The sequence below is a fragment of the Armigeres subalbatus genome, chromosome 2 (assembly GCF_024139115.2).
Source record: "Armigeres subalbatus isolate Guangzhou_Male chromosome 2, GZ_Asu_2, whole genome shotgun sequence".
Lineage (NCBI taxonomy): Eukaryota > Metazoa > Arthropoda > Insecta > Diptera > Culicidae > Armigeres > Armigeres subalbatus.
The window spans coordinates 332,777,922-332,803,837 of record NC_085140.1 but is presented as its reverse complement, the minus strand read 5'-3'; the positions used below and the strand labels follow the sequence as shown (position 1 = coordinate 332,803,837).

The window sequence follows — 25,916 nt, the reverse complement described above, 5'->3', positions numbered from 1 at the left end:
CGACTTTAAACAATCGCTCAGTTTTGTCGTCGTATGTGAAGAATTTATGGCGCTTCTCAGTTAAATACTGAAGAAGACGTTTGCGATCGTCAAAGGATCCCGGCAAAACGCGGCAGTCACCCTTCCTATCAATCTGAAATGAAACCTTGATCCCCTGAAGGTTACTCAAAATCTCATTCCGGAAGCCAGAAAACTCGGCAACAGATACCACAATTGGCGGAATCCTTTGCTTTTTCGCATGAATCGAATCACCTGGGCTAGAGGTATATTCGATTTGCTCAATTTCATCATTAATCAAATCGAACTGATTGCTCAGTTCGATTGGAGAAGAATTATTTCCGATATTAGAGTTAGAAGGAATATCTGAATACTCCAGCTTCCTTCTATTTTTCCGCGCTTTGGCAGGACGGTCTTGAAACCTTGTTTCTTTGAAGGAAGTGGAGAATTCAGAGACTCCCCTTCCTCTTGTTTTTATTAATGCTCATTGCTGAGCGTGGAGACGTGACCTTCTAAGAGGTTTTTCCCAGAACGGTGTCCCTGCAGGATTACCACCGCTTGTCGGAATTTTACTTCCGCAAACGGGTCCAACGTAAAACGAAGGCACGGGTCCTTGCAAAGATCGTAACGGGATCAGTGGGTACAAATAGCGCTAAGAAGCACCGTTGAAATTAAAATAGCTTCGGGTAGTATTAACAACTTCCTTCCGCAAAGAGAGAATGAACCGCACAGCACGAAAGCACGATGCTGTCTGAACTACTGTATACAGTAATATCCAGATTTCATCACCCCCTGGTGAATTTTGGGGATAAAACAGGGTATGTGACAAAATTGGAAAAAAATATTTCTATTTTTTTAATTCATTCCACAAATATGAATCATTTTATGCCTTGGAAAGGCCAAATGCGTGAACGGTACCCGTTATTTTTCGTCAAAATTGCTTACAGAATATTTCCCAGGTACTCAGAACCAGAAGTCGTTCGTAATAAACTACTGGCGGTGAAAGTTATTTCATGAAAATCAATGTTATTTTTGGTATTATGTACGAAAATAAAAAGAATGACAATTTTTTTTGGGATGATGATGATGATGATGATGATACTACCATCTATTGTAGCAAGGCACCTGCCGATAGCACTGGCCATATCTGACAAACGAATTGATCATGATTATACTACTGTTTGTATTTCATCAAACTCCTGTATGAAGGGCCAAAAATGGGTGGGTTGCAGTTCCACGGGATGAATAGAGAATCTCCTTCCAGAAGAAAGTTCGTATACACAATAATATAAGCTAGCCCTCGTTTTCCAGATTGATCCAATAGATAGGGAGAAGAGCCCGCCCTTTATCCACGAGATGTTAATAATAGGAAGTTGGCGATTCCACTCTTCCTATCCAAATCGCTTCAATCGGTGCCCTGATGGCTATATATATATATATATATATATATATATATATATATATATATATATATATATATATATATATATATATATATATATATATATATATATTATATAAATTACTGTATAATGGGATATAATGTAATTGTATATAATGGAATTCTCTCACCATATTTCCGTGCGTGAAAAATACAATGTTTGATGGGTGAGATCCTTTCTTCACACCAGTGTGTTTTGATAATGCTTCGGTTTTGAGCCAATGTCTTGAAAAGTACAGACGTCTAAGACGGGACACGATTGGTCACTATCAAAATCAATTTTCTTCGCGGGGTATCTTGATGGCATTCGATTTGTCAGTGATATTTGAATGCAATACCACAAAATCGAGTCTAAAACGTGACAAAATCGGGTCGAAAACGTGATAAAATCGGGGGTAGACAAAATCGGGGGTAGACAAAATCGGGGAGTGACAAAATCGGGTCAACACTGTATATAATAATTTTTGGCTTATACGCCCTTTTCAAATGTTGCTCTAGAACTGTTTAAAAAATTCATGACATTTTCCATCATTATAAAGAAATGCCGACAAACTATGCAAGAAATGGCAAAAAAAAAATCAAAATAGGGTATCTGTTCCCATATTAATAACAGCCCGTATATTAATCTCAACCGTCGATAAACCAAATAAAATATCAATTTAATTACAATTTCTCACATCGTATGTACACAATAATGAATGGACCACATTCTTCAATGTTTGGAATCTTATTTAAAATTCCGTTTGAGTAATGTTTTAGTTCACAAGACTCAAATTATTAAAAACAAAATTATAAAACACATTAATTTTCATTTTCCTACCTCTGAACTGTTGATTTGATGCACTGCTCGATTGCTACTAGCAGATTCATCTCATTTCACGCCATTGTTTTCCACTCAATTTTAAGCTAAAACAACTGTATCCTTTCAAAATACACTTCACAACCCATAGAGCACATCACATTTTCACTATAAATATAATCATATTTGAAAAACTATTGCGATTTCCTATAGTTTGATATAGGTTTATTTCGAACAACGTCTAAATTATTCGTGTCCGTATTCCAAACTATTTACATGGCCTGCAGTATCTGCAAGGGTTGCCGACCTAGATTTTTATTTCAAAAATGCTTGAATGAACTTTCATTGTGAAATTCAATTCTTATGTTTGTATATCGAAGGTATATCGAAGAGATAAGCTATGACAAACAAAAAATTAAACTACAACAAAACTACAACTACAACAAAAACTGGAATTTTGTAATTATATTTCAACTCAAATACAAAACATTGAAGAATTCGGCATCACTGTAATCATATCGTTACGTATACACACGAGTAATAGTGTGCGTATTTTATGTTGGAAACAGTATTATTGATATAGGTACAGGCATAGGATTAACTGTTTTCGAATGATATTTAAATAGGTGCATGGCAGTGATGATGTTTTTTAGCTAAATACTGCTATAATGTGATAACAATTTCATTTTTGAAGTTACCAAATTGTTATCAATTAAAAATGGCGTGAGCCGAGCATAATTATTCTCATGTTACTTGATTATTGGCTGAGTAATGAATGCATTTCATATGCGCATTGGCTTATTGTTATTCAACCGTCTAAGACGAATTAAGTACTGTCCATTTAATTCCACTAGTTAATTTTCGTAATCTTTGCAGATACGTATTTCGACCACAACTGTGTGGTCGTCTTCAGTGTCTTGTACTTGACTCGACTTATTGTTATTGATATATGAACAGATACCCTAATAAGAAGCATTTTATGAGATTTTTTACCTGAATTATGGGATGTAATTTTTGAACGATTCCAAGCTATAGCAAACTTCATATGTATGAGTAATTTCTCAAACAATCGAGAAATTTTAAACACATTTTCGGTCAAATAGTGTTGTTTCATTTTTTTTCCCATTTTTTGCCTTTTTCATAATGTGTAAAAATGCATTTTGGTCTCAAATGTCATATACCTATGCAGTTTCCCAAACAAATAAACGGTTCGATTTTCAAACTACCGCAGCTCCCACTTCATACATTTTCTATACGATTTGGCAAGGCATTCTACGATGACAACGCTAAATATCACGTTTTTGTCTCAGGGTATTGAAGATTTTCAGGCTTGCGGTAGAACTTTGACAGCTGCGGAAGAACTTTGCGGAATCCGCAAAATGGAAAATTTCGAAATATCCGCCCATAACAACAACAAAAAACTACTGCAACGTTGGTTTAAGCGTTGATACCTAATTAATATTTGGATATACTTTGGACAATAAGTAAAATATTTCAAAGCATAGAGTTGGTTGGGGTGAACTAAGGTGAATTAAATTGGATAATACTCTTTCTGTTATTCTTACATTTTTAATATATGTAATTATCTTCTTGGACATTGTCTAATGCTTCATCAAATGCAGCTTTGTCAATTTAAAATAATAATACCGGAACAACGTTTTTACTTTATCGAGGGAGAGAAGCTATCCACAGGTCAAATGACAACCGCTTGCAACGCAAGGTGGATTGTCGGCGACGACCACACCAAAAGCAGCTCATTGGAAGAAGGTTCGTCGCTTCCGGTCCGGTGAAGTCATTCGACTGTCGTCAGGCACATCCATCGCAATCATACGTCGTCGTTGTCGCGTTGTCACTAATGTCTATAAGAAGTGTCGTTTCATTCGATTCATAAACTTCTCCAATTTGAATGCGACGACCTCAACCGGGGAGGGTTCACTTACCTTCCGTTCCGTTTGTTATTTGTTTGGATTTGCGGCGCAGTGTCCGCAAGACCTAAATCGAAACAATAATATAATTCAACGATTTTCTTCAATTTCCGCCTCAATACCCGCACCAGCCAGGCAGGCTCTTTTACACGCTTTGGCTACCGACATATTGCTTGTTTTACTAAGTCGAATCTCATTACCCGACTCTTGATGGGGCAATAATAAAAAGTAGTTAAAAACCACATCATCGCGTAGCGGTGCGTGTTTTCATTGCTTGGCTGAATGTGGATCCGTTGATCGTTTGGCCGGCAGCCACATGAGTCATCCACCACCAAGTGTACTGCACCATATAGTGAACCTCTAGTGTGCGCATTTGCCGAGTGCTGTCTTTCTTCAGCCACCATTTCCTAGAGTCCAAAGTTCAAAAGTGTGTCATCATTGTCATTGTGTAAAAGCTGATGCAGCCAGAGACCAATGTTGCTTTGTATAAATATATCGCGCAATTTCACCAGATGAGCCGCTGGGTGTGTTATGGATGGACTAGCTCGTGACTTGGTGATTACTGATAAGTTCGCCCTTCTCATAGGAGACAACAATATCAGTGGAACAACATCGGCTCTTGTGCTCCCAATACTTTGTATTGTAAGGTGTCATTCCAAACAAACATTCAATGAGGTATTTAAAATGATTTATTATGTTATCGCAAAAAAGTTTCTCCAAATCTGTAACAATTATATTATAGTTAAAAATGTGAATGAAACGAATGTTTAAGTATATTTGTTATACATAAACGGCCTTCCTTATCCCTGCGATAAGTTGTGCGGCTACAAAGCATAAAAATACCATCGTGCAAACATGATAATTTAGCTTAGAAAGATTTTGGCAGGTTTTAACTAATTATTGTCAGGGATTTTTTTAAATTTCAAACTTTCTAAAATTCGGCTCTAATTTTCTTAGATGTACAAAAATGCTTCGAGTCAAATTTGAGCGTAATAAGTATTTTAAAAACCTTGGACAATAATAGGTCAAACCATGTTTGAGCCGTCATATCCGCTATAATGCTACATTGCTCTCATTAGCATTAGCCTGTCAAAAACAGAACTGTTCGATAAGCATTTTTCAAATTTTTATTGTTGAATTGTCAAATAGCACTAAAAATCTATAGTTGAATCACCGAGCAGTTCTGCTGTTCGTAAATCTGATAAATTTCACAGATATCTGCTAATAAAACTAAATAAACAAACATTCAATTAGTCATCGAACTAGTAATATCTAGACAACAGTTGTTTTTAGAAAGTAAATTACTAATAAAAAGAATGTTTGTGCATATGTATTGCAATCTATTTATAAACATAATCGATACACTTATTCGATTCGACCTTCGATTTCGTCGGAATATAAAGCAATTTACTCACCTATAGGTATATCTCTCCATTTCCGCAGCGAAATTCCAACTGATCTAGGCTTCCAGATGAACTATAGTAACTTGCTGACACGGCGAATTTCGTCTCGCCCAAAAGTGATTCAACACAGAAATATTTCAAAGCAGTCATAAGCTTTGTTTAATACAATGAAGTCAGTTTCAAGCCTAACACCTAGAAACCGTATAAAAAACACATTTCCATACGTTCCCGGACCTTTTTGAAAAACCACGTAAAAAAAGCTTGGAAGAAAATTCACGTAACTCCAAAAAATCACGAAAGTTGCGTAGAAAACGACCCAAGTAGAAAGCGACCCCAGTGTATATCGTCGAATTTGGCTTAATGCCGTTTGGCCGAATAGTTTAAATTTATTTCTAAATCAATCGCGTGAGGGAGAAATGAGAATTTCTCACTTCCCCTCAATGTGCGAAGTGAAAAGTAAGAAGAAGTGGAAAACTAGAAGTGAGAAGTAGGTAGTGATCTCTGAGTAATAGGCTGACCAGATCATTTCGGTGAAAAAACGGGACAAGAGCGCGAGACTCGGAGCTGATCATAGGGTCGGCGCACTACCGGGCAACTGGAGGGGCTTCGCGGAGACTAAAGGCGCTCAAAGATTTGAATAAACTAACACAATGGGTTCGATTTCACGGTGTATTTCGGTGGTTGGTGTTCTAGTTCACTGTTCACTGCAGTACGTACCTCTGCGAGCGCTCGCTGGGCTGGGTCCAGCCATGGCTGACGGAAACGACGAAGCTTGCTGGAAGATGGCGGTACGGCCGACTGGATACGATGGAATTTTCCGGAAAATGGCGGCACGGTTACAATGTCTCAATGTTAGAAAATCTATGAAGTTCATTGGTACTATACCACGGAGGTAGCTTCAGAATCATTTTCAAAATTTTATTTTGAATCCTCTGAAGTGGCTTCTTTCTGGTATTGCAGCAACTAGTCCATATTGGCACAGCATACAACATGGCTGGTCTAAAATTTGTTTGTGAATCAAAAGTTTGTTCTTAAGACAAAGTTTTGATTTTCTGTTTATAAGTGGATATAGACACTTAATATCTTTGTTACATTTGGCTTGAAGGCCTTCAATGTGACTTTTAAAAGTTAATTTTTGATCTACCAGAAGTCCTAGATATTTAGCTTCGCTAGACCAATTAATTGGAATCCCATTCATAGTGACAATATGTTTGCTAGAAGGTTTCAAATAAGAAGCTCTCGGCTTATGTGGGAAAATTATAAGCTGAGTTTTGGAAGCATTCGGGGGAATTTTCCATTTTTGCAAGTAAGTGGAGAAAATATCCAAACTTTTTTGCAATCTACTACAAATGACACGAAAGCTCCGCCCTTTGGCTGAGAGGCCCGTGTCATCTGCAAACAAAGATTTTTGACACCCTTATGGTAAATCAGGTAAGTCAGAAGTAAAAATGTATGCTGCCTTGGGGAACAGTAGCTCTTACAGGTAATCTATCAGATTTCGAATTCTGATAGTTTACCTGCAGTGAGCGATCTGATAAATAATTTTGGATCAGTTTAATAATGTACAGATCAATACATCAATTTTACAATCAAACCTTCATGCCAAACACTGTCAAATGATTTCTCTATATCAAGAAGAGCAACTCCAGTTGAATATCCTTCAGATTTGTTGAGCCGAATTAAGTTCGTAACTCTTAATAACTGATGAGTGGTTGAATGCCCATGGCAAAACCAAATTGCTCATCAGCAAAAATAGAATTGTCATTAATATGAACCATCATTCTATTTAAAATAATCTTTTCAAACAGTTTGCTTATTGGAGGAAGCAAACTGATTAGGCGATAACTTGAAGCCTCAGCTAGATTTTTGTCCGGCTTCAAAATTGGAACAACTTTGGCGTTTTTCCATTTATCTGGCAAGTATGCCAATTTAAAACATTTGTTAGATAAATTAACCAAAAATGATAAAGAGCTCTCAGGAAGTTTTTTGATAAGTATATAGAAAATACCATCATCACCCGGTGCTGTCATATTTTTAAATTTTCTAGTTATAGATCTCACTTCATCCAAATTAGTTCCCAACGAAGGGTCAAAAACATTCTCTTGATTGAGAATGTCTTCTAAGCTCCGTGTAACCTGATCCTCAATTGGACTAGTAAGACCTAGACTAAAATTATGGGCACTCTCGAACTGCTGAGCAAGTTTTTGAGCCTTTTCGCCATTTGTTAATAAAATTTTATTTCTCTCTTTAAGCGCTACAATTAGCTTTTGAGGTTTTTTAAGAATTTTCGTTAATTTCCAAAAGGGTTTCGAACTGGGATCCAACTTCGAGACATTATTCTCAAAGTTGGTATTTCTCAGAATAGCGAAACGTTTTTTAATTTCATTTTGCAAATCTCGCCAAATAACTTTCAACGCGGGATCGCGAGTTCTTTGGTATTGCCTTCTTCTCACATTTTTAAGACGGATCAGTAGCTGAAGATCGTCGTCAATCATAATGAAGTTGAATTAAATTTCACATTTAGGAATTGCAATGTCTCTGGCTTCGACAATTAAATTTGTCAAAGATACGAGAGCATCACATCAACATCACTTTTGGTATCGAGAGGAATATCAACATCGAAATTCCTTTCGATATACGTTTTATATAAATCCCAATCAGCTCTATGATAATTAAAAGTAGAGCTGATTTGATTATAAATGGCTTCTTGTGAGATTTCAAATGTCCTAATTTGGAATGCCCGGGAAGGTGATCAGAGTCAAAGTCAGCATGAGGTACCAATTGGCCACACAGCTGACTTGAAGACTCTACGACACTACCCATAATGGAGATTATGCAGCACGTTTCCATGCACAATGCAGAGAGTTGGAGGCAATTGCAGTCTACGTCAGCATGGCTACTAGGGCAACAAGATAGAAGTTGTTCCTTGGTCGCTGTAGTAAAAGCAACGGATTCTGGATCAAGCGTGGTCTAAATCTCAAAATCGACGAGGAGGTGAATGGGTGAGTAAGAGTGAGTGAGTGATTTGGTGAGTGAGTAAGAGTGAGTGTGTGAGTGAGCGAGTAAGAGTTAGTGAGTGAGCGAGTAAGAGTGACCGAGAAAGAGAGAGCGAATGATTGAGAGTAAATGAATGAGTAAAAGTGGATGAGTGAGTAAGAGTGGTTAAGTGAGTAAAAGTGGGTGAATGAATGAGAGTGGGTGAATGAGTAATAATTAGTGAGACAGAGGAAGTGAGTGAGTGAGAGTTTGTGTATGAGAGTGAGAGAGAGGGAGATCTTGTTGGTCTTCGGGAAGTTGCGTTGACTTAAAGAAGGCATCATCTCGTTTCGCCTTCTATCGAGCAGACGTTCCTTTTAAAAAGGCAGTATTTCCTCTGTGTGCCTTATCGAGGTATAAGCACGTTCATTAAAAGGTGGTATCATCTCCTCTGTCTGCCTTATACCGGGCAAACGTGTTCATTTAAACAAGGAATAATTTCCTCTTTGTTCCTTTATACCGGGCAAACCCGTCCATTTAAAGAAGGCATCATCTCCTCTGTCTGCCTTATACTGGACAAACGCGTCCATTTAAAGAAGGCGTCATCTCCTCTGTCTGCCTTATACCGGGCAAACGTGTTCATTTAAACGAGGAATAATTTCCTCTGTGTGCCTTATACCGGGCAAACCCGTCCATTTAAAGAAGGCGTCATCTCCTCTGTCTGTCTTATACCAGGCAAACGCGTTCATTTAAACAAGGCATTATTTCCTCGGTGTGCCTTATACCGGGCAAACACGTCCATTTAAAGAAGTCATCATCTCCCCTTTCTGCCTTATACCGGGCAAACGCGTTTATTAAAAAAAAAAAAGATCATATTTACCCTGTATGCCTTATACCGGGCAAACTCGTTCATTAAAACAAGGCATCATCTCCTCTGTTCGCCTTATACCGGGAAAACGGGTTCTGTTGGAAAAAAGGGATCTCTTAATTCTCATTATTTCCAGCTATACTAGCATTCTTTTAAATGCAAACAATATTTTGTCCTTCCTAGCCGTGCTGTAAGATGCGCCCTACAAAGCAAGACCATTATTTGAAACAACTATGTAAAGTTCAAGATAATTCCTGTCGTTTCTGTGAAAGGGAAAAGGAAGATTCGGAACATTTATTGTGTACTTCTGAAGTACTTATCCAAAAAAAGCGCAAATTTTTCGATGAAGGATTGATACAACCATCAGATGTATGGATGACTTCTCCCAGTAAGGCAATACATTTTATAAGATATGTTATATTTTATTGGGATAATCAGCAAGTGGAAATCACTCAAATTCATAGTGATTTGACATACTGACAAGGCACAAACATTAAAACGGGTCCAGCCACAATAGCTCAACCAACTGGACGCTGTGGAAAATGTACCCAACCAGGAAAAAAAGCAAGACCATGTCAGCAGGTGGCTGGGTTCGATTCCCGGTTCGGTCTAGGTAATGTTCGGGCTGGATATTTTTTTCGGCGCAAATGTATCATCGTGTTAGCCTCATGGTAGGGGAGACTGGGGTGACTTGATCCCCTTTTCTTATTTCCGATGTATCACAGCCAAACATAAATAAACATACGCGATTTCCACACAGACTCTCTAAGAAATATAGTATTTAACTTTACTGATGTATGACAGTCTTTAAATTATTGTTGTTATTGATACACAATCGATGTTTTGGAGTGCTGTCAAAAATCGACTTTTAAAATATTCGGGGGAAATTGATCCCTCTCTAAGAACTTGCTTTGTTAAAATTAGAAAGCTGCCCTCAGGTTTTTAAAATACATTCCTTCAAAATACGCGGCATTTTCGAATTATTGTTATTGAATTCGACAGCAAATGCATTTTTAAAATTTGGGGAGACTTGATCCCTTTTCTATGATATCTACGCAATAAATAATTTTTCCTGCTAACCCTTAATCATCTAGGGGGGTCCCGTAGCGTAGTTGGCTACACGTTTGCCTTATGAGCGAATGGTCATGGGTTCGATTCCCAGCCCCTCCACCAAACCCTCGTCAGTCGCCGGATGCGCAGCCCATACGGTAGCGTATTGGGGAACGGCCTTATCGCCACGGCTGCCTGATGACGACTGACAACTTGTTCTCCTCGGAGGCTTTCCTCCAACGTTACCCGGATTAAATGGCAACCAAACAACGATCATTGGATACACGACATGGACAAACGGACACAATGGACTCACGAGAAGATGAACTGGCAACGACAACAATAACGAATAATGGATATCTAAAAATAGATTCTGTGTGGATTCTGCACAGCAGAATACCATAGTCACGGCACAGTAGCGGTTAAGAACACAGAGTGCCTACCAAATAAAAATATACGAATAAAAAAAAAACCCTAATCAAATCTGTCAAATCTGCAGAAAATTAGAAACCTGAGAACAGATTAATATTTTTTTGAATGTTTTCTCACATATTTGTATGGGTGACTAATGAGATCAAGTGTCCCCTTATAGATGCAATAAATTCAAATCCAAATATCCTAAAACTTTGATGGAATGTTGACATTTTCATCAGTAGGGACACGGCAGGTATTTTCGTCTGTTCGTCATAGTCTCGAAAACCAATAAAAAAGACGCTTTTTTGTAAAACTCATACGTACCAAATCGTAAGCTCAGGAGAAACGTTCTACTATAGTGGAGTTCTAGCAAATGTACGTTGCTTTCGTTGGTTTTAGCCCCTACGACGAAGGACGGAAATACCTGCCGTGTCCCTACCTACAGATCATTAAGCATATGTATAGCTTTGTGCTGTGAAAAACGAAAGCATTTAATCATTGTTATGAAAAGTTGTTCAAATTTTGCGTGGTCAATAAAAAAAATCTTCAGGAAGGTCAAAACAAACAAACCGCCCTGCAGAATAAATAAGGTTGTCAATCCAAAAAATAACTCATCACATAAAGGTCATTTGTCTAGAGGATCTATACTAAAAAATTCGCTAGAACAAAACTACTCTAGTTCTCGATAAAACAGGAGGTGATCAAGTCTCCCGGGGATCAAGTCGCCTCACCTTCCCCTATACGAATGCAAAAATGGTAACCTGCCTAAGGAACCTCACAGTTAACAACTGAGGAAGTGCTTCATGAACACTTAGCGGCGAGACAGCAAAGTCCCAGTGGGGGAATGATTATGAAGATAAAGAATATTTTGTCTTGTCAATAACTCCGGAACCACAGACAACATTCTTCACAAGTTTGGTTTTGAAGTAATCCAGTAGCCTTTACGATATTTACTAAACGAAGCATTTTCCACTCATGTGCAGAAATCTTTCAACTGTCGGCATTTCAACCTTATTCCGCATGGCATTGCATTGAATAGTTCGATGTTGTTGAGCGAATAACAATTGCAGATGAGGGAACCTTCAGCGCACAAGTACCTAATAGCGACATCTTAATTGCTTCATCTATTCGAACATGAAAGCATGATGAAACAGGACTGATTCATAATCATCGGCACATAGATAACTAGGTACGTAGCTGCACAATCGGGTTTCCTACAAGTTAGGAATTGCTACTGCAATCCGGGATCTTTTCCTGCTTCACGAAAAACCATGGTTTTTAACTCATAACTGTAAAAGTACACGCAAAAAAGTTGAAATTACGAGACTACCATTCCGAGGGTTATTTTAATATTATGCACCGACGATTTTCAGCATATAACCAGTATCTGTGGTAACGGATGGAAGTGATGCTAGCGGTTTTATAAGCATTTCATGCATTTAATTAGTATTATACATTTAGGAGCTGCTGCAAGTAGTTCAAACCATGGTACAAATTAATAAGTTATTTTCTATGAAATTTGGCTTACAAGAGTGATTTTTGGATGTTTTTAGATTATTTTTAGATTATTAACTAAGCTTTCATCTAAAGTCTAACCATTATTGAATACCGCCATCGGGGGTGACAATGGATCTATGGAGTGAGAATGGGAACAAAAGCGCAAATTTATTTATTTTTTCAACTATGATGCGTTTTCCGACTATAGGACTCTTCACTAAAAAATGTAACGTGCCTTGATTTGACTGGTTTTACGTAAAACCTAATTTTAAAAAATCTTCTATTTATTCTTGTTGTTGCCTGTTTCCCCGCTTGCCGGGCAGTGGCAAATATATTGCCACTAATGTTGTCCCACTTGCCGGGCAGCGGCAACTATATTGCCACCTATTTTTCAATGTTTTTGAACAATAAACAGTTAAACATACATTTGAGTTTAATACTATGTCAACATTATGTCCTATTGTTGTTTTTGTTAATTTATTGTTTAGATTCGTCTGCTTTATGAAGGGCTAGGTTTTATTTCGACGGGATCCTTCGAATTCTTTAACCATTAAATTTGCCTTTTGTTAATGGTGTTATAATCGGAAATATTATCCACAAGAATTAAAATGTACGTGTTAAATTTTATTTTGTAATTGATATTTGTGATTATCAGCCACATTTAAAGAGTTCAGAATAAACGTCATAATACATTTGAATCATTTGTTTGAGAAACTGCATATATCAATTTAACACAATTCCGAAAAAACAACATAAACTGTTTTTGAACAAATTTTGCGCCGAATCTATTGAAAAAATCATACATTCCCGAATTTTTGTTTTTCTATTTTTTACCAGAATACGTATTTTTGAACGAGGATTCAGAATATATAAAAATCTCATTTTGCCCAAAAAATGTCGCACATGCAGTTTCTCAGACAAACGGTTTATTTATTTTATGTATTGAGAAGATATCAGTTTTTATTGAAATTTGATTAGATGTTTTAATCTTCTGCATTTAGCGAAGTCTACCATGCGGTCATGTCTCATGCTCATGTACAACCCACTATTTATTTTTATTTTAAAATATGGCTATAAGTGTAGGTTTAATTTGCAATATTGCAATATTTGCTTATATTTTTAGTGCTGTGCAATAAATTAACACTTATTGTAATAATTTCTAAAGCTCTCATGGATGAGCAAAAATTATTCGTAATACAAATAGCACATGCTATCACATAGTATCAAACTATTTACCGCCTTACTGCACCACGTGGCGCTTAAATTTTCAATACCTAACCTAGGTTATTTGGTAGTTTTTTTCTGGGGGTTTCTTTTTCATAGGCAACAAGATTTTTGGCAGCGATTCAATGTCACCGCATGCATAGATTTTTACGCTGTATATTACTAAGTCTTAGCTTTGTTGAAGAGCCCATCCCCACTTGCATTTTAACCAGAATTTTTATAATGCACCCACAGCCATTCACACGTCATTTTATAGCAAACTTATTTACAGTCATGACAGCTCACATCCGACGATGTGTCTCTTTATCAGTCGTTCGCTCATCAACGAATGCAGAGCTTATTTACCCTTAACTCTGCATCACATCGACGGCCACTGCGGTCATTATCTCGTGAAATCAAAACATTGTGCGACAGTTGTTTTTCTGATCCAGGTAATACATAGTTTTGGATTGTTGTGAACCTCGGTGGCAACCCGTGTCAGGATGCCGCTGTTCAAATCGTTCGAAGTGCACCTTTTCGGTGGAAGTTTTTTCTTTCCACTGCCGCTGCTTGTCAACGTAATCATCTCGACCGGTGCGTACTTCGTGGGTCTCAATCTGATACCGAAAATGAAGGCGATGTTCATCGCAGCCAATCTTGCCGGCATCGATATGAATAAGAAGTCCAAACCGAAGATGTTAGTAAGTTGATGTTATCTCATTGACGTATAAAACAAGCATTTGGTTTTACTTTCAGTCCAGAAGCATTTGGAGTGGTCACTGGCTGCATCTTTCTGATCTCACTGTTTCTATTTATCCCGATACCGTTTGTAGGAAGTTTTGCGAATGATGATAATAAGGAAGAATTTCCCCATGACAAGGTGAATTATAAATATTCGAATGATACTTTTTGTTAAATTTTACGAATTGATGTTTCCACAGTTCGTGGAATTCATTGCAGCGATGCTCTCGATCTGCTGCATGATTCTGCTGGGATTTGCTGACGATGTACTGAATCTCCGTTGGCGCGATAAGCTCTATCTGCCGACCATTGCCTCGCTTCCATTGCTGATGGTGTACTACACCAATTTCAATTCCACGACAATCGTTCTCCCTAAATTTGTTCAACAATTTTTGGGAACGTCAATTGACATCGGTGTATTGTATTACATCTACATGGGAATGTTGGCGGTTTTCTGTACCAATGCAATCAACATCCTGGCCGGTATCAACGGGTTGGAAGTGTGCCAGTCGTTGATAATAGCCGGATCGATTATCGTGTTCAATTTGATGGAAATCATCTCCGGGCACTGCAATGAAGCGTACGAATTTTCACTGTACATCATGCTGCCCTACATGGGAGCCACTCTGGCACTTTGGAAATATAATCGGTAAGTACTGTACTATGCTTTGGGCGGTTGCATGGTATGAATTTAGTTTCATACTGTTCAGCGCTACACGTCGAAAATATGAATATTACAGAAGACGTAATTGAAAATATGGCACAAAACCACATGACGTAAACTGAATTGTGATTTGATATTACGTTAAATGTCACGTGCTCGTCAGTTTATGACATTTTTTTAGACATCTTTTTCAATATTACAGTATGGTCCAATATCAATGAATGATGCCAATGACAACAACATTGTCCTCTCTTGTAAATGTTGGAACAAACTCAACTCGCAACAAGCGTTTGTCCCAAACTGCAAAAGAATAGGACAATTCGCTTTGACGCAGCCGCGCTGTTGCCATCTAGCGGCGACGGACGTGTGCGTGAAATCACTGTTTTTCAACATGGTGAAGTATAGGAAGTATATTTTAAAATGTTATTAACAGTGATATGTTGAAAACTTTTAAATACGTAGGGTTAGAATTTTGAAAAACTACATGTTAGGTTCCTCATCTACACATGTTTTTTTAATCAAAATAATTCAACTTTCGTGTTACCTATATGAAAGTAAATTAAATTTCTAACCCAAAAAAGTGAACAATTTTAGGCTAAAATGTGTTTTAACGCTTTAATAAGCATTTTAAAATTGACGTCCTATATCCCTTGCTGGGTGAAATAAAAAGGCATCAGCCGGCCCCCATTTTGTTTTCTCGCTTTCGTCAGGGCCAATGATCGCCTGCCGCGAATTTGGAGAAGGTTTTCGATGATGGTTTTGGTTAAAAAGTACCAGTTATCAAAGTTTAGACATAAACATAATCATCTGTTGAAATGATTTTTGTTTTACTTTTGAAATAATAGAAGTAATCGCAGTTTGAAAAGTTTGCTACAATTACCTCTCCATATTTGTTGCATATAAAATGGAATGCAACATTGTCTTTATCCTCTGCAGATGAGGACAAAGAGTTATCGGTATTCTCTTTTGTTGCTTGTTTTTTTGTTTTTTCAGCGACAATTAGATTCCTTGTCCAAAATATATAAAAATGCAAAAATATCAAAATCATAGTAACGTAGCTACGAAGTTGAGACACGTTGATGTTTGGGATTTTTATCGATCATTTTTCGGCGAGTAAAGACAAAACAATCAAATTGCCAGACATTTCGGTCGACTTACTGGCCTTCGACCATCTTCTGCAGACACTAAAAATATATTAGTTGAAGCCATTACAACTAATTATTACACATATTCTACATTACACATACAAACAAAGTACAATATTAACATCCTAAACTTTACTAGCATTAGTTCTTAGCTTATTTATAATAGAGTTGTACGCACTTTTAAAATTTGCTGAGTCCTTTGGTTATTTACAACATTTTCGTCACCTTTTATCTTATTATTAAATATTTCTGCGATTAGTCCAGTGCTTATTTTGTCAATTATGCTAGCTTGTCAATAAATACAAATATTTTTATGTTAGTTTTAAAAACACGTTGAAATTGAAACTAGTCTCACTGGGGTACATGTACCCCTGGTGGCACCTTTGCTGGTCTCAGGGGGTACCTTTGACAGAAATGCGTAAAGGCGGATGTTGAATTAGAAAAACTAGAAAGAAAAATCTCTTCAGTTGTTAAAGATATAAAGTTATAAATTAAATTCAAGATTTAATGATCCATATCCATATCCATATACGCGAACGAATTTCGAGACTACAATGTTCCTATGGTTTCCAATTATTTTTCTTCTATGTCCATGAAAGTTGGTTATTATTTTTCTTCGTTGTTCCATTCTGATATTTTCCCCTTTTCTCCAAAACAATAACAAACAGCTCCGTGAAAAAGAAATTCCCTGTTTTTGACAGCGGTTTTATGGTAGCCTTATTATCAACTTGGAACTTGCTTTGAAGACGTTCTCAAGACTGGTCCACTTGGTCATAAATTACTCTTGTAGCGGTCATCAAGAGGCTGTCATGTAGTATTTAGTTTTATCGCTTGCCTTGAAAATTTGCTCTCCAAGAGTTCTAATAGAGTATGATAAAACTCAAAATTTTACTTGGGATATCTTTCAACATCATCGAATTTCTGGTACAGACCAAAAAAGAATATCAAAGCTACCGATCATTTTTATGGTTCCGGATCTGGTCGCTCTTCTCTGATGTTGAACAGAAAATTAGCAAAATGATCGGGCGGTTTTTTTCTCCATATTCGATTGACCTAATGGTCAATCTCTGTAAAATATTAACCAGTTTCTTTGATTTTGGCATGGTTCGGCAGGAAACTCGTCTAGTTTTGACAAACTGGTTCAAAATAATGTTATAACCGCAAGAGAAATTCCGGATTATTTGAGAGCATATCAAAAATTATAGATTTTGTGCGCCTATATTATTAACATGGATGAAATGTTGGCCCTTGTTATATTATTTTACAGAAACTAGAGTTTTTACTGAGATGATTGATATATTATTGATATCACAGTACAAATATCGCAATACAAACATACGAGATATGGCTGTTTACATGAACGAGGTGCGTTGTATAGGAAATATTCGCTCAAAAGTGCAGAAATTGTACGAAAATGTATGTGGAGCATGAATTACCAGATCCTCCTTTTCTGCACCCCCTGATTGATGATCCCATTGTGAAACGAATCGATTTAGGCGGAAATTTCCACTAGTTTGTATCCATTTCCCTGTCAAAACATTGGTCACCCCCAAGCTACATGACCAATTTACCCCCATAGTTAAAACATGTTCAAATCACACCCAAACTCAGAAAAAAAATTATTTTCACCAACCAGAACCGCTTCATCATAAGCAAAATAAATGATGTAAATAATATTTTGGTGCAGAGCTACTAATTTAGAGTTTTCATGGCTTAAATGCCACAATACCGAAATTACATCAAACTTGAATTTTGGGAAAGCGCGCAGAATTTTGCTAAAACCTAGCTGTTAAAAAAATATTTCATGAATTAAAATAGCTCGGAGAGCATGAAATGCTAAAATCATGTGTTGTAGCATAGAAAATAATATGAAAAATCTATCAATATGGGACAAATAAGTTTTTGTTTGACTACAAGAAAAAGCTATGCTATAGCCATGATTCTCTGTTTGGGCCATAATTTCCACCTAACTAATTTATGTATTATGTTTTCATTTGAGTTAACTGACAGCCATTCGAACTAGAACTGTACGGTGAAAACCTCAGAAATAATATCTAGTGACGCAAAATCCCATTTTCGGAATGCTTACCTATTCCATTTCGATATGGAAGTGTTTTTAGTTAGGTTGTGGCCCAAACAGTGGTGGCCGAATCATATAGTGACCCGTCTATCAATATCCAAATCAGCGATTCAAGACTATACCATCAGCTTGATGCCTTACGCTTCTTCAACAATTATCAAACAAAACCGATGTTTTCCATAATAATTTACAAAAGTAATCGGGAATGTTCTATGTATATAGTTGGTGGCACAGATGGCATATAAGAATATAATGGGTTTTTTTTTTTCTACTATAAGACTATCACGCTTCGTGAAACTTCTTTCACATTTAAACATTCAGATAATTCTTGTAACAAAATCTAAAGTAATTTACTTTGCAAAGTCCAGAGAACACTCTGAATAAGAGACTTTCAAAAGAAATATCTTATTGAATTTATTGAAGAATCCATGGAAAAATATTTGATAATTCTTTGGCTGAATCTTTGGATAAATCCCTTTTAGGAGATTTTTTCAAGTGAAACTCGACAAACCGGTAGATACTCAGTCCAACAGGGAAGAGCTCTGTCCCGTTAGAAAATTTTTATTACTCATGATAAATTGAAAAGATAAATTGAACAAAATAGGGAGAAAATGTGTCTTTTCAAGCATTTCCACGGGATCTGTCCAAAAAATATTTTGGAGGAAAGCTTCTGAGACAAATTTTCTGATGGAACATTTTAATAAATATCCAGCCAACGAACAGAGCCCAAAAGAAAATCCAATAGTTAATCTTCTCAGTCAATTACCGGATACATTTTCACGTTTTTAAACGCTTGTAGTAGAATTATGACAATGATATGCAAAAAAAATCTCAGCTAAAATTCTTAGGGTTACAAGCAATGCCAAGGCCTATGGGCCCTCCTTAGCCGTGCGGTAAGACGCGCGGCTACAAAGCAAGACCATGCTGAGGGTGGCTGGGTTCGATTCCCGGTACCGGTCTAGGCAATTTTCGGTTTGGAAATTGTCTCGACTTCCTTGGGCATAAAAGTATCATCGTGCTAGCCTCATGATATACGAATGCAAAAATGGTAACTTGGCTTAGAAACCTCGCAGTTAATAACTGTGGAAGTGCTTAATGAACACTAAGCTGCGAGGCGGCTCTGTCCCAGTGTGGGGATGTAATGCCAATAAGAAGAAGAAGAATGCCAAGGCCTCAAGGCCAACCAACAAAAAGGTTAAGAACCGCTGCCTTAGGAGAATTCAGATTTTTTTAAAATTGCTCTAGAAATTCCTACGGAAATTGGTTCAGGAATTCCTACGAAGTTTTTTTAAAAAATGCCTTCATCAATAACTTCAAGAATTTCTCAAAAAAAAATCCTAATTCTTTAAGAAATCCGTTCGGAATATCGTTAGAACAACATCAAGGAATTCTTTCAATTTTTTTAGGAATTCCTTCGGACATTCCTCCGGAAATTTAATTAATCTCAAACCTTCGGATATTCCTTTGAATTTTTTTCGGAAATCACTTAAGAAATTCATTCAGAAATTCTTTTAAGAATAATTCGGAAATTACTATAAGAGTTCGGTAGAAACTCTTCCAAAAATTACTTTAATATTTCCTATTTCAATCTATCTATATAATGGTCTGTGTTCGTATCCGCATAACTCGAAAACGGCTGGATGGATTTTCTTCATTCCTTCAGCAGGTATGTTGGTTATCGTTTCCGACGGGTTTATATGATATTTCCTCATGTGAAAGCGACAAGAAAAGGTATCAGAACGTCGGCTCCAGGGGCACGTTCACCTCAATTTGGGAGATTTGTGCCAAGTACAGGGGTTAGACAAAAAGGTTGAGATAGGCAAAAAATTGTCGAAGTTCAACTTTGCGTAGAATGATCCGATTTTGATCAAACTGGGACCATCGGACGCGGAAACTCTTCTAGTATACTGGCCCTATGCGAAAACTCTGATTGGCCATTGGCCACCGGTAGTGTTCCGGGTTTTCCGAGGGTATGTTAAAAGTGCATTTTTTCTGCTGCTTGTAATTTTATATGACGTTTGTTGCCATCATGTTTTATGTTTTCCCCAGAGACTAGAACTAATATTCTGACCAATGCTGGCTGCAGATCGAAAATCCGTTAGCTATACGCCGAGATATGGCCATTTTCATGAAAATGATACGGGATTGGCCATACACCTTGAACAAATCGGCACCAACATTTTTAAAGAGCGAAACTGCTTTTGTAAACAAGAGCTTCTCACGTCTCTGGTGGGCTTATTTGTGCTCACCCACGCAATCCAGCACCATTAAATGAAAGAAGAGGATTCGACGCTTCCATCATTGGTATTGGATTGCGTGGGTGGGCTTAAATTAACCCACCAGCGACGTGAGAAGCTTTTGTTTACAAAAGCAGTTACGCCCTTTTGAAATGTTGGTGCCGAAATGTCACTTTCGCAGAACTTCCGGAACCTGTTACAAATTGGCCAAAGAGTCTTAAAGTCCTCAAAATACATCTCTAATGAAGATCCTATATTCATCGTCTTGGGAAAACATGATTTTTGACACCCATATATGCATGGTCCAGATGGTGCTAAAACCGGCCCCTCATGGAAAGCCCGTGGAATCTGCTATAAGGGTGGCAGTGGACACTATCATTCTGGAAATGTTTCTGTAATCATCGTCTGGCAAATCTATGAAGTCAGATACTCATATTTGCATTATTCCGATCCATTACACTAGTCAACAGTGTTTTACTCCCTTCAACCATTCTCAGTGTACTTGAAAGATTTTTCTTCGCTGAATTCAGTCATGTATTCAGATTTTTTGTAACACGTCCAGTTTTTGAGAAAAACGGGTTTAAATTCACAAAACTACGTATTCTGATGGGAATTTGGTTTCTCTGTTCTGTAAAGCTGGTTTTCGATTTATAACTTTGAGAAAGAGGTTTGAATTATATAGAAGATATTATACAAGATCTATGCAAGTTGTTGAATCTTATTTGACACGTTCATTTGTTGTGAAAAACGGAATTTATTTCACAAAAGTAAGTATTTTCAAAGAAATTTGGTTTCTCCCTTCTGCAAAACGGAATTTCGGCTCCTTTCTTTTAGAATAAAGTTTGAATTTGGTGAAATGGGTCTTGTAGAATGCATGTGGGTTGTTGGATTTCATTCGGCACGTTCAATTGTTGTGTAAAACGGAATTAAATTCACAAAAGTACGTCTTTTCATAGAAATTTGGTTTCTCTCCTCTGCAAAACGGAATTTCGGCTCCTCACTTTCAGAATAAAGCTTGAATTTTGTAGAATGGGCCTTGTAGAATGCATGTGGGTTGTTGGATTTCATTTGGCACGTTCATTTGTTGTGAAAAACGGAATTTCATTCACAAAAGTACGTATTTTCATAGAAATTTGGTTTCTCTCCTCTGCAAAACGGAATTTCGGTTCCTCACTTTCAGAATAAAGTTTGAATTTTGTAGAATGGGCCTTGTAGAATACATGTGGATTGTTGGATTTCATTTGGCACGTTCATTTGTTGTGAAAAACGGAATTTCATTCACAAAAGTACGTATTTTCATAGAAATTTGGTTTCTCTCCTCTGCAAAACGGAATTTCGGCTCCTCACTTTCAGAATAAAGCTTGAATTTTGTAGAATGGGCCTTGTAGAATACATGTGGATTGTTGGATTTCATTTGGACCGTTCAATTATTGTGAAAAACGGAATTGAATTCACAAAAGTACGTCTTTTTATAGAAATTTGTTTTCTCCCCTCTACAAAGCTGAATTTCGGCTCCTCACTTTTAGAATAAAGTTTGAATTTTGTAGAATGTGCCTTGTAGAATGCATGTGGGTTGTTGGATTTCATTCGGCACGTTCAATTGTTGTGTAAAACGGAATTTCATTCACAAAAGTACGTCTTTTCATAGAAATTTGGTTTCTCTCCTCTGCAAAGCTGAATTTCGGCTCCTCACTTTTAGAATAAAGTTTGAATTTTGTAGAATGGGCTTTGTAGAATACGTGTGGGTTGTTGGATTTCATTTGGAACGTTCAATTATTGTGAAAAACGGAATTGAATTCACAAAAGTACGTCTTTTCATAGAAATTTGTTTTCTCTCCTCTACAAAGCTGAATTTCGGCTCCTCACTTTTAGAATAAAGTTTGAATTTTGTAGAATGGACCTTGTAGAATGCATGTGGGTTGTTGGATTTCATTTGGCACGTTCATTTGTTGTGAAAAACGGAATTTCATTCACAAAAATACGTCTTTTCAAAGAAATTTGGTTTCTCTCCTCTGCAAAACGGAATTTCGGTTCCTCACTTTCAGAATAAAGTTTGAATTTTGTAGAATGGGCCTTGTAGAATACATGTGGATTGTTGGATTTCATTTGGCACGTTCATTTGGTGTGAAATTCACAAAAGTACGTCTTTTCATAGAAATTTGGTTTCTCTCCTCTGCAAAACGGAATTTCGGCTCCTCACTTTCAGAATAAAGCTTGAATTTTGTAGAATGGGCTCTGTATAATACATGTGGGTTGCTGAATTTCATTTGGCACGTTCAGTTAGTGTGAAAAACGGAATTGAATTCACAGAAGAACGTATTTTCATAGAAATTTGTTTTCTGTCCTCTAAAAAGCTGAACTTCGCCTCACTTTGAGAATAAAGCTTGAATTTTGTAGCCTTGTTGAATACATGTGGGTTGTTGGATTTCATTTGGCACGTTCAATTAGTGTGAAAAACGGAATTGAATTCACAAAAGTACGTCTTTTCATAGAAATTTGTTTTCTCTCCTCTACAAAGCTGAATTTCGGCTCCTCACTTTTAGAATAAAGTTTGAATTTTGTAAAATGGGCCTTGTAGAATGCATGTCGGTTGCTGAATTTCATTTGGCACGTACATTTGTTGTGAAAAACGGGATTTCATTCACAAAAGTACGTCTTTTCATAGGAATTTGGTATCTCTCCTATGCAAAGTCGAATTTCGGCTCCTCACTTTTAGAATAAAGTTTGAATTTTGTAGAATGGGCCTTGTAGAATGCATGTGGGTTGTTGGATTTCATTTGGCACGTTCATTTGTTGTGAAAAACGGAATTTCATTCACAAAAGTACGTCTTTTCATAAAAATTTGGTATCTCTCCTATGCAAAGTTGAATTTCGGCTCCTCACTTTTAGAATAAAGTTTGAATTTTGTAGAATGGTCCTTGTAGAATGCATATCGGTTGCTGAATTTCATTTGGCACGTACATTTGTTGTGAAAAACGGAATTTAATTAACAAAAGTACGTATTTTCATAGAAATTCGGCTTCTCAATGCGCCAAATGTCATCCAATCAACCATATGCATTCTGCAAGGCCCATTCTACAAAATTCAAACTTTATTCCCAACGCGAGGAGCCGAAATTCAGCTTTGCAGAGCACAGAATCCAAATTTCATTGAAAATACGTATATTTGTGAATTAAATTCCGTTTTTCACAACAAATGTACGTCCCAAATAAAATCCAACAACCCACATGTATTCTACAAGGCCCATTGTACAAAATTCAAACTTTATTCTAAAAGTGAGGAGTCGAAATTCAGCTTTGCAGAGGAGAGAAACCAAATTTATATGAAAAGACGTACTTTTGTGAATGAAATTCCGTTTTTCACAACAAATGTACGTGCCAAATGAAATCCAACAACCCACATACATTCTGCAAGGCACATTCTACAAAATTCAAACTTTTATTTTAAAGTGAGGAGCCGAAATTCAGTTTTGCAAAGCACAGAAATCAAATTTCATTGGAAATACGTACTTTTGTGAATGAAATTCCGTTTTTAACAACAAATGTACGTGCCAAATGAAATCAAACAACCCACATGCAGTCTACAAAGCCCATTCTACAAAATTCAAACTTTGTTCTAAAAGTAAGGAGCCGAAATTCAGCTTTGCAGAGGAGAGGAAGCAAATTCCTTTGAAAAGACGTACTTTTGTGAATGAAATTCCGTTTTTCACAACAAATGTGCGTGCCAAATGAAATCCAACAACCCACATGCATTCTACAAGGCCCATTCTACAAAATTCAAACTTTATTCTAAAAGTGAGGAGCCGAAATTCAGCTTTGCAGAGGAGAGAAACCAAATTTCTATGAAAAGACGTACTTTTGTGAATGAAATTCCGTTTTTCACAACAAATGTACGTGCCAAATGAAATCCAACAACCCACATGCAGTCTACAAAGCCCATTCTACAAAATTCAAACTTTATTCTAAAAGTAAGGAGCCGAAATTCAGCTTTGCAGAGGAGAGGAAGCAAATTCCTTTGAAAAGACGTACTTTGTGAATGAAATTCCATTTTCACAACAAATGTACGAGCCAAATGAAATCCAACAACCCACATACATTTTACAAGGCACATTCTACAAAATTCAAACTTTATTTTTGAAATGAGGAGCCGAAATTCAACTTTGTAAAGCACAGAATCCAAATTTCATTGGAAATACGTACTTTTGTGAATGAAATTCCGTTTTTAACAACAAATGTACGTGCCAAATGAAATCCAACAACCCACATGCATTCTACAAGGCCCATTCTACAAAATTCAAACTTCATTCTAAAAGTGAGGAGCCAAAATTCAGCTTTGCAGAGGAGAGGAAGCAAATTCCTTTCAAAATACGTTTTTTTGTGAATGAAATTCCGTTTTTCACAAAAAATGTACGTGCCAAATGAAATCCAACAACCCACATGCATTCTACAAGGCCCATTCTACAAAATTCAAACTTTATTCTAAAAGTGAGGAGCCGAAATTCAGCTTTGCAGAGGAGAGAAACCAAATTTCTATGAAAAGACGTACTTTTGTGAATGAAATTCCGTTTTTCTCAACAAATGTACGTGCCAAATGAAATCCAACAACCCACATGCACTCTACAAGGCCCATTCTGCAAAATTCAAACTTTATTCTAAAAGTGAGGAGCCGAAATTCAGCTTTGCAGAGGAGAGAAACCAAATTTCTATGAAAAGACGTACTTTTGTGAATGAAATTCCGTTTTTCACAACAAATGTACGTGCCAAATGAAATCCAACAACCCACATGCATTCTACAAGGCCCATTCTACAAAATTCAAACTTTATTCTAAAAGTGAGGAGCCAAAATTCAGCTTTGCAGGGGAGAGAAACCAAATTTCTATGAAAATACGTACTTTCGTGAATTAAAATGCGTTTTTCTCAAAAACTGGACGTGTTACAGAAAATCTGAATACGTACCTGAATTCAGCGTAAAAAATCTATTGAGTACATTAAAAATGGTTGAAGGGAGCGAAAAAGCTCAATTTTGTAGGATAGTGAATTATCATTTCATCATGTTCCCGGTATCGTTTTTACGGAAATGGCCGTATCTCTTTTAGATGGATTCTCTATCTACAGCCACCATTGGCCGGCATATTAGTTCTAGTTTTCGGAGAAAGCATACAACGTGATGAAAGTTAACGTCACATAAAATGACAAGCAGTGGAAAAAATGCATCTTGAACATACCCTCGGAAAACCCGGAACATTCCCGGTGGCCAAGGACCAATCTCAGGTGTTGCAGGGGGACAGTATACTAGAAGAGTGTCCGCTTCTCAAGGTTTTATGGTTTTATCAAAATCGAATTATTATACGCAAAGTTATGCTGATTTGAATTTCGACTTATTTTTACTTATCTCAACCTTTTTGTCTAACCCCTGTACTATCCCCGGAAATAGGCAATTAACTTTGATTGAACTGAACCTGAGTTGCGTGCTCTTG

The 25,916-nt window shown here is 36.9% G+C and overlaps 1 protein-coding gene across 1 annotated transcript in view; it reads left to right on the top strand.

The window, feature by feature from the left end:
- Positions 1-13,894: 13,894 nt before the first annotated feature.
- Positions 13,895-25,916, top strand: part of LOC134216943 (UDP-N-acetylglucosamine--dolichyl-phosphate N-acetylglucosaminephosphotransferase) — a 30,853-nt gene continuing 18,831 nt past the window's right edge. Inside the window, exons 1-3 of the mRNA XM_062695704.1 lie at positions 13,895-14,270; positions 14,330-14,453; positions 14,515-14,963. Of these exons, the coding sequence (XP_062551688.1) occupies positions 14,077-14,270; positions 14,330-14,453; positions 14,515-14,963 (767 nt within the window). The 5' untranslated portion in view covers positions 13,895-14,076. The remainder of the gene's footprint in view (positions 14,271-14,329; positions 14,454-14,514; positions 14,964-25,916) is intronic.